General features: G+C 45.9%; 1 protein-coding gene across 1 annotated transcript; it reads left to right on the top strand.

Annotated features, from left to right (window-relative positions):
* Positions 1-6,583: 6,583 nt before the first annotated feature.
* On the top strand, positions 6,584-8,478 carry LOC125551082 (peroxidase 4-like). Its single transcript, XM_048714231.1, has 3 exons — positions 6,584-7,083; positions 7,187-7,352; positions 7,962-8,478. Exons 1-3 carry the CDS (start codon positions 6,676-6,678, stop codon positions 8,351-8,353), a joined length of 966 nt encoding a protein of 321 aa, XP_048570188.1. The 5' UTR covers positions 6,584-6,675; the 3' UTR covers positions 8,354-8,478.
* Positions 8,479-9,349: the final 871 nt, after the last annotated feature.

Below are 9,349 nucleotides of genomic sequence, written 5' to 3'. Positions count from 1 at the left end.
CCGTCTGCCATGCTATACTATTGGGCCGTGATCACTTCGGGAGGTGATCATGGGCATATGCTATATACTTTACACAGTTACATTACCTGTGGTACTATTCGGAGATGGGGGCTGAAGGGGCAGGTGGCTCCATCCCGGTAGAGGTGGGCCTGGGTTCCCGACGGCCCCCGACTGTTACTTGAGGCGGAGCGACATGGCAGGTTGAGACCACCTAGGAGAGAGGTGGGCCTGGCCCTGGTCGGCGTTCGCAGATACTTAACACGTTTAACGAGATCTTGGTATTTGATCTGAGTCTGGCTACTGGCCTATACGCACTAACCATCTACGCGGGGACAGTTATGGGCACTCGACGTCGTGGTATCAGCCGAAGCCTTCGTGACGTCAGCAACGGAGCGGCGCGCGCTGGATTGGACTGGAACGCCTACTAGGCTAGGTCTGCTTCCGGCCGCCCACGCAACGTGCAGGTGTGCTAAGGGCGATGGGCCCAGACCCCTGGGCGCTTAGGTTTAGACCGGCGTGCTGACCCCTCTGTTGGTCTAGGTGGGGCTGCGACGTGTTGATCTTCCGAGGCCGGGCATGACCCAGAAAAGTGTGTTCGGCCAAATGGGATCGAGCGTGTTGGGTTATGTGGTGCATCCCTGCAGGGAAGTTAATCTATTCGAATAGCCGTGATCTTCGGTAACAGGACGACTTGGAGTTGTACCTTGACCTTATGACAACTAGAACCGGATACTTTAGAAAACACACCCTTCCAAGTGCCAGATACAATCGGTGATCACTCTCTCACATGGCGACGAGGGGAGGATCATCGGTTAGGGTTATGCTATGCGATGCTACTTGGAGGACTTCAGTCTACTCTCTTCTACATGCTGCAAGATGGAGGTGGCCAGAAGCGCAGTCTTCGACAGGATTAGCTATCCCCCTCTTAATCTGGCTTTCTGCAGTTCAGTCCACCGATATGGCCCTTTACACATTTAACCATGCATATGTAGTGTAGCTCCTTGCTTGCGAGTACTTTGGATGAGTACTCACGGTTGCTTTCTCCCTCTTTTCCCCCTATCCCTTCTACCTGGTTGTCGCAACCAGATGTTGGAGCCCAGGAGCCAGACGCCACCTTCAACGACGACTCCTACTACACCGGAGGTGCCTACTACTACGTGCTGCCCGCTGGCGACGGCCAGGAGTAGTTAGGAGGATCCCAGGCAGGAGGCCTGCGCCTCGTTCGATCTGTATCCCCATTTGTGCTAGCCATCTTATGGCAACTTGTTTAACTTATGTCTGTACTCAGATATTGTTGCTTCCGCTGACTCGTCTATGATCGAGCTCTTGTATTCGAGCCCTCGAGGCCCCTGGCTTGTAATATGATGCTTGTATGACTTATTTTATTTGTAGAGTTGTGTTGTGATATCTTCCCGTGAGTCCCTGAGTTTGATCGTACACGTTTGCGTGTATGATTAGTGTACGATTAAATCGGGGGCGTCACAGTGCCATCGCCTCAACTTGGCATGCTCTTCGTTTCTAAACAGACGTTTCAACCGTGGTATTATAGGAGCATACCACATCACCTTCGCAGGAACCCTCTTCCTGGGGGGCTCGCCGTCAACATCACTAGGGTCATCTCGTCTGATCTTATACCGCAATGCACCGCATACCGGGCATGCGTTCAGATCCTTGTATGCACCGCGGTAGAGGATGCAGTCATTAGGGCATGCATGTATCTTCTCCACCTCCAATCCTAGAGGGCATACGACCTCCTTTGCTGCGTATGTACTGTTAGGCAATTCGTTATCCTTTGGAAGCTTCTTCTTCAATGTTTTCAGTAGCTTCTCAAATCCTTTGTCAGCCACAGGATTCTCTGCCTTCCACTGCAGCAATTCCAGTACGGTACCGAGCTTTGTGTTGCAATCTTCGCAATTGGGGTACAACCCTTTTTTGTGATCCTCTAACATGCGATCGAACTTCAGCTTCTCTTTTTGACTTTCGCATTGCGTCCTTGCATCGACAATGACCCGGCGGAGATCATCATTATCGGGCACATCGTCTGGTTCCTCTTGATCTTCAGCAGCTTCACCCGTTGCAGCATCATTGGGCACATCGTCTGGTTCCTCTTCATCTTCACTAGCTCCCCCCGTTGCAGCATCACCGAATTCAGGGGGCACATAGTTGTCATCGTACTCTTCTTCTTCGTCATCTTCCATCATAACCCCTATTTTTTCGTGCCTCGTCCAAACATTATAGTGTGGCATGAAACCCTTGTAAAGCAGGTGGGAGTGAAGGATTTTTCGGTTAGAGTAAGACCTCGTATTCCCACATTCAGTGCATGGACAACACATAAAACCATTCTGCTTGTTTGCCTCAGCCGCATCGAGAAACTCATGCATGCCCTTAATGTACTCGGAGGTGTGTTTGTCACCGTACATCCATTGCCGGTTCATCTGCGTGCATTATATATAATTAAGTGTCCAAATTAATAGAAGTTCATCATCACATTAAAACCAAAGTGCATACATAGTTCTCATCTAACAACATATAGCTCTCCAGAGCATCTAATTAATTAAACCATACATTGAAACTATGTAAAACATTTCAATGCGAAAACAAATGCGATCATAATCGCAACCAAGGTAACAATTGATCCAACGGCATAATGATACCAAGCCTCGGTATGAATGGCATATTTTCTAATCTTTCTAATCTTCAAGCGCATTGCATCCATCTTGATCTTGTGATCATCGACGACATCTGCAACATGCAACTCCAATATCATCTTCTCCTCCTCAATTTTTTTTATTTTTTCCTTCAACAAATTGTTTTCTTCTTCAACTAAATTTAACCTCTCGACAATAGGGTCGGTTGGCATTTCCGATTCACATACATCCTACATAAATAAAATCTATGTCATGTTGGTCGGCATAATTTTCATAAACAATAAATGAACCAATAGTTATAAAGATAATATAATACCACATCCGAATCATAGACAGGACGAGGGCCGATGGGGGCAGATACCAAAACCATCGCACTATATAAGATGCAATAATAAAAGTAAGAAAATAATACAAGTATCTATGTAAACATACAAGTAAGAATATTTTTCCTTTCAGAAAGAAGATAAGAATAAGAGGCTCACCACGGTGGTGCCGGCGATGAGCTCGGCGTGGGTGATCGACGACGGTGAAGACGGGGACGGGGCGTGACGGACCGCTAAACCTAGACAAATATTGAGGAAAATGGAGCTTGGAGGTCGAGCTTGGAGAGGAGAAAGCTTAAGTAGTGTGGCTCGGGCATTCCATCGAACACCTTGTGTGCATAGGAGGTGAGCTAGAGAACCACCAAGCCCTCTCCCCCTTGGCCAGAAAAAAACAGAGCAGTGTGCTCTGCTCTTACGCGAGGGAGTATATATAGGCACCTCATTGGTCCCGGTTGGTGGCATGAACCGGGACTAAAGGGGAGCCTTTGGTCCCGGTTCAAGCCACCAACCGGGACCAATGGTGGTGGGCCAGGAGCGAGGCCCATTGGTCCCGGTTCGTCCCACCAACCGGGACCAATGGCCCACGTGGCCCGGCTGGCCCCCTGGTCTCACGAACCGGGTCCAATGCCCCCATTGGTCCCGGTTCTGGACTGAACCGAGACTAATGGGCTGATCCGGCCTGGACCAAAGCCCTGTTTTCTACTAGTGCAAGCTCCAATTGAATCAATCTCCAACCCAGATTTCCCTGTCATCCAGTATGTTGAGGACACAATTCTAGTTTCGCCTGCCAGTCTAATACAAGTGGAGCAAGTGAATAATATTCTGAAGCATTTTTCCAATCAAACTATGCCTAAAATAAACTATCACAAATATGTCATGATTCCTATGAATGTGCAGGAAGAGGTATGTAAACAACTCTTGCACTCTTTGGATTGCAGAAGGGGAACCTTCCCATTCACATATTTGGGGCTGCCATTAAGTGCTAATAGGCTAAAAGCTGAGGATTTTTCTCCAATATGCCAACAGATAGGGAGAAGATTGTCAGGATGCTCTACAATGCTTTCATATGATGGCAGACTGCTTCTAATCAAATTAGTGTTCTCAGCCCTACCAATATTCTTTATGAGCATTCTGCCTCTACCTGCTTCTATCACCAGCTAGATCAATAAATACCTCAGGAACTTTCTTTGGAGAAAATTTGGTGAATTAGTGGCAGGTCCAGCTCTAATAGCTTGGGACAAAGTGTGCATGCCTAGAAATCAGGGTGGACTTCGTATTTTAGATGTGAGCTTGCACAATAAGGCTCTAATGATGAAAAATGTGCAGAAGTTCCTCAATAAGGATTCACTGCCCTGGGTTCAGCTGATATGGGAAAAGCACTACTCTCAGACAATGCCAGGAAACAAGTTTGTTGGATCACACTGGTGGAAGAGCCACCTTAGATTGCTTGCAGATTATAAATACAGCTCACATTGTAAATTGGGCAATGGTCAAGCAGTTTTACTTTGGCATGATAACTTGAGTGATCAACCACTCAAGGACAAGTTCCCTGAGCTTCTTTCATTTGCCAAAGATGATGCTTTATCAGTACATGACTGGAAAATTGCTGGAGATCAAATTCATCTGTTCAACACACCACTCTCCACTTGCGCCTTCTCTCAATTCAATGATTTGCAACGGTTAATACAGACACAAAGCAATGAACATGAGAAAGATTCCTGGAGCTGCAAGGGACAAAAAAGCATATATTTCTCCATTCTGATGTATCATCGCCTTAGCCCTAAACAGCAAGAACAGCAGATATTCAGATGGCTGTGGAAAAGCTCATGTACGTTGAGGCACAAATTCTTCTTCTGCATGCTATTACATGATAGGGTGAATACCAGGAATTTACTCAAAAGGAAATCCTTTGCGACTGAAAGTTACAACTGTGCTCTATGTCATGAAGACACAGAACAAACAGCACGCCATCTCTTTTGGGATTGTGGATTCTCTCAAAACTGTTGGCACAGTATTCTCCTGAGAAAGAAGCTTGGTATCTCATTTTTAGATGATATCCTACTGGCAAGATCAGAGTTACTGAGCAAAATTGCTTTGGAAATTATAGTTCAAGGCTGTTGGGTCATTTGGGGGCAAATGAACGGGAAAATATTCAGAAAGGAAGTTCAGAGTATAAATTGCTGGAAATTCAAATTAAGAGAGGACCTCAAACTCCTTGAGCACAGAATAAAAACAAAGCACTTGGAGGCTTATAAAGATGGATCAGTGATCATCTAGGATGAGCACTTCATAGAACAGTTCTTTGTAGGATCATGTTAGAAAAGGCTGGTATAGGCCAAAAGCCATGTTCCTTGTTTTATTTTCTTTTTCTCTTTATGTACGTAACATATTTATTTATTAATAGAAAATTACCGTAGAACAATTGTTCTACGGTTTGAGCCTAGAAAAAAGCAGACAGATATAAGATGTTTTTCACGTAGGGACCTACTCCACAGACAACGCTCTCTTCGGTGGCCATGGCCACGTAGTACGTACTCCTTCCGGTTCTTTTTAGTTCGCATATAAGATTTGACTGAAGTCAAGCCTCGTAAAGTTTGACCAACTTTATAGAAAAAAGTACCAACATTCACAATCTGAAATCAATACCAATAGATGTGTCATGACTTAAAGTTTCATATTGTATAACTTTAGCATTACAGATGTTGATATTTTTTCATATAAATACGATCAAACTTTATGAAGTTTGACTTCAGAGAATTCTAATATGCAGAGTAAAAAGGACCGGAGGGAGTACATGCTACCTGGAGGAGAGAATTCTCGTTAGAATTGTCCCTGCCAAAGATATACTGTACTATGAATGTTTTGGCCATGACTATGCGTGCCTTCAGTTTCTGCGATGAGCATGGGAGAAATGAAATGGTGCCGCCGGAGACCCGGTCCGCCAGTCTGTCCTCGAAACTTGAGAAAGAGTATGCATGAGAAAAATCAGCGGGATGGTCGGATCTGGATCATCATCTTACTATTCCGGAGCTACATACCGATGGAGACGTAAACTAACCTTGACATTTCTCGTGGAGCAAAATAAACCAGCGTGTTAATGTATACCTCTTTGTTCCTGTTTCAAAGTGTCAACTACCTTTAAGTCCACATGCATGTGTTAAAATTAGTGACCTAAATTTGACGTAGGGTACAGAGTTGCTAGCAGAAACTGTCGGTAGCGGAAGGCAGCTGGCAAGCTAGTAATTTTCCGAAGCCAAGGAAAGCAACATGAAGGCCGAACCATGCATGCAAGCATGATTGACATGTCTCTTTGCTTAACCGTGTCGTCGATGCCACAGTGTCGATCGGCATGCAACAGCTTTCCCCCAGAACAGAGCTGTTCATTTTTCACGAGCTACGTTACATATGCATCTGGTGTGAAACGCGTTATTCCAAAGCGAGCGCCCGTTTGGATCAACGCTCAAAGTCCACCGGAGTTGGTGAAGACGATGGGGGCATGATGATGCAATCTAATACTAATATATGATGGCAGACTAGTATACCTAATCATGGCTTGCGGTGTGTGTAGAGCTAGTCTTTTCTTCCTATAAATACCGGCCGCCCCGCGTTCCTCCACCACATCCAGCAAGCTCTCAAGGCACTATCTAGCTGGTTGTAGAATAGACCGATCGAGTAGCATCGTAAGAAACACCTATAAACCGATCATGGCAGCGCGCGCCATTGTTGTCCTCTGGCTCATCCTCGCGCTGGTCGCCATCGCCAGCGGAGGAGCGTCGGCGCAGCTATCGTCGGGCTTCTACTCCCGCTCGTGCCCGGGCATGCTCAAAGCCGTGCGCTCGGCGCTGCACCCGGCCATCGCCAGGGAGCGCCGCGTGGGCGCCTCCATCGTCCGCCTCTTCTTCCACGACTGCTTCGTCCAGGGCTGCGACGCCTCGCTGCTGCTGGACGACGCGCCGGGCCTGCGCGGCGAGAAGAACGCCACGCCCAACAAGAACTCCGCCAGGGGGTTCGAGGTCATCGACGCCGTCAAGGCGGCCGTCGAGGGGTGTTGTCCCGGCGTCGTCTCTTGCGCCGACATCCTGGCCATCGCCGCCGAGGAGAGCGTTGTCTTCGTAAGTATCCATACATGCATAGTCATGCTTAGGTCGTTAGTAGTACTGTACGTACCGTTCAACAAAGTCTAACACTAGTGTGACATGCATTGTGTACGTGTAGCTGGGTGGCCCGAGCTGGGAGGTGAAGATGGGGAGGAGGGACTCGACGACGGCGAGCTTCAACGGCGCCGAGAACAACATCCCGCCGCCGACGTCGGGGCTTGCCAACCTTACGTCGCTCTTCGCCGCGCAGGGGCTCTCCCAGAAAGACATGGTCGCACTCTCAGGTAGGAGTAGTACATACATACATATACGGACGTTACACGGTACATGCAAAATAAACCGTACGTACATCGGTACATAATCCCAAATCAACCACTGGCATCTTCCATCAACCTTCTTCTACGTACTTTATTTTCGTATAAATAATTACGTACATCGGTAGTACAATTTTGCAGTTTGAAATCCGAACCAACAACAAAAAAAGAAGCAAGTAAGGTTCTGTGCTACTTTCTCAGACTGTTAATTCCTCAATGGAGTCGGTAGCTTTCTAGCCGCAAAATAAGCTGGTATCAACCAACGGAACTGATAGCCACGTTTTGACTCCAAAGCTCAAAATTTCTACATAAGACAATTTCTCAGGATTAAACAAATATACTACTCTTTACAGGTGATGAGTTACAAAGTTGATTGATGACTAATTACCACTGACCTAACCTTTGGTATGTCCGCTTAATTTGTAAGACTGGACAACGTCAAAAAAATTGTTCCTTGTTAACTTAAACATGTAGTACTAATTAGGAAAGTTGGTGAATGATTCCTACCGATGGAATGACAAAAGAGTAGCTGGAAAACAGGTAGTATAACTTGAGCTGACGGTATAACTTGTCTTCCAGGAGCCCATACAATCGGCCTAGCACGCTGCACAAACTTCCGGGACCACATCTACAACGACACAAACATCGACGCCGGCTTCGCCAGGAGCCGCCAGTCAGGCTGCCCTCACGCCACCGGCTCCCGCGACAACAACCTGGCGCCGCTGGACCTACAAACCCTGACCGTCTTCGAGAACAACTACTACAAGAATCTCGTCCAGAAGAGGGGCCTCCTGCACTCAGACCAGGAGCTCTTCAATGGTGGTGCTGCCGACGCGCTGGTCCGAGAGTATGTCGGTAGCCAGAGCGCCTTCTTCCAGGACTTTGTAGAGGGAATGATCAAGATGGGGGACATCACGCCGCTGACGGGATCCAACGGGCAGATCAGGATGAACTGCAGGAGGATCAACTAAGATTGTTCTCCCCTTTCCGCAGCAACAATCCGATGTTGTTACCATGCTTGAATTCATTATGATTTGCCCCCTTTCTTGTAAGGATAAAAGGTTAAAATATATTACAATACTGCCCTTTTGTGGAATGTTCATGGAAGAACTGAACATGGATGCACTGGCAAAAGAACAAAGAGCAAAGTGAGATATGGCAAATCAACAATTTCAATGTATGGAGTGGCAAATAATAAAATTATTAAGTAAAGAGGGGCTAAAGATCAAATCCCATATGATTGGAACTCAAGTTATGAACAACTCTGATAAAGTCCCCACCACACACTACCGACAAAGAACCCATGGGTTACCCTCCCCCCGCCCGCCACTTATAAAAACACTTGGCATAGATCATGTAGAACATGACACCAACGAATAAAGTATGATATGCAGCAGAGTTTAAACATGATATCGCACAAGGAATATAGTTTACAAGACATACAAGAGATTATAAGTAAAGACGCAAGTCTTGTAACACACATTATAGACTTTTTGTCATCCATTGGCATCAAAGACACCAAAATGTGAGATAAGTTAACTACCCAGTCGGCTGAACTATGCACTGGCAGAAGAAGGAGAACTCTCTTCATCTTATGACCTCCAGTAACTTCTCAGTCTTCATGTACATAGGCAGTTGGGAATGTCCATTTATCTTCTATATTTAAATATCTAGCTTTCACTAACCCATTTCTCTTAACATGCAAGCATGTCATCTCAGCAAGCAACATGCATGGGAAAATGCCCACCTCAGCATACAATCATGCATAGGAGAAAACCCAACTCAACATGCAAACATGCATTAATTTTTATTTCATTAGGCTATTTATATTTAATAAATATTTTAGAACTATACAATAAGCATTAGAAAATATATTTATTTTAGTTATAGTTCTCGTATTATTACTGTAATCATGCATAGGAAAAGGTCCATGTCAACATGCAAACAGGCATGAAAATTCCATTCTA

This window comes from Triticum urartu, chromosome 4, assembly GCF_003073215.2.
Source record: "Triticum urartu cultivar G1812 chromosome 4, Tu2.1, whole genome shotgun sequence".
In the NCBI taxonomy this organism is placed as follows: domain Eukaryota; kingdom Viridiplantae; phylum Streptophyta; class Magnoliopsida; order Poales; family Poaceae; genus Triticum; species Triticum urartu.
The sequence above is the reverse complement of the archived record's forward strand: the minus strand, read 5'-3'. Positions and strand labels throughout refer to the sequence as shown.

Bases quoted from the DNA above. Each gene is read 5' to 3' on its own strand.
- LOC125551082 (XM_048714231.1), top strand. From the start codon at position 6,676: ATGGCAGCGCGCGCCATTGTTGTCCTCTGGCTCATCCTCGCGCTGGTC. The intron at 7,084-7,186 runs GTAAGTATCCAT...GTGTACGTGTAG, and splicing joins CCGAGGAGAGCGTTGTCTTC to CTGGGTGGCCCGAGCTGGGA. The intron at 7,353-7,961 runs GTAGGAGTAGTA...CTTGTCTTCCAG, and splicing joins AGACATGGTCGCACTCTCAG to GAGCCCATACAATCGGCCTA.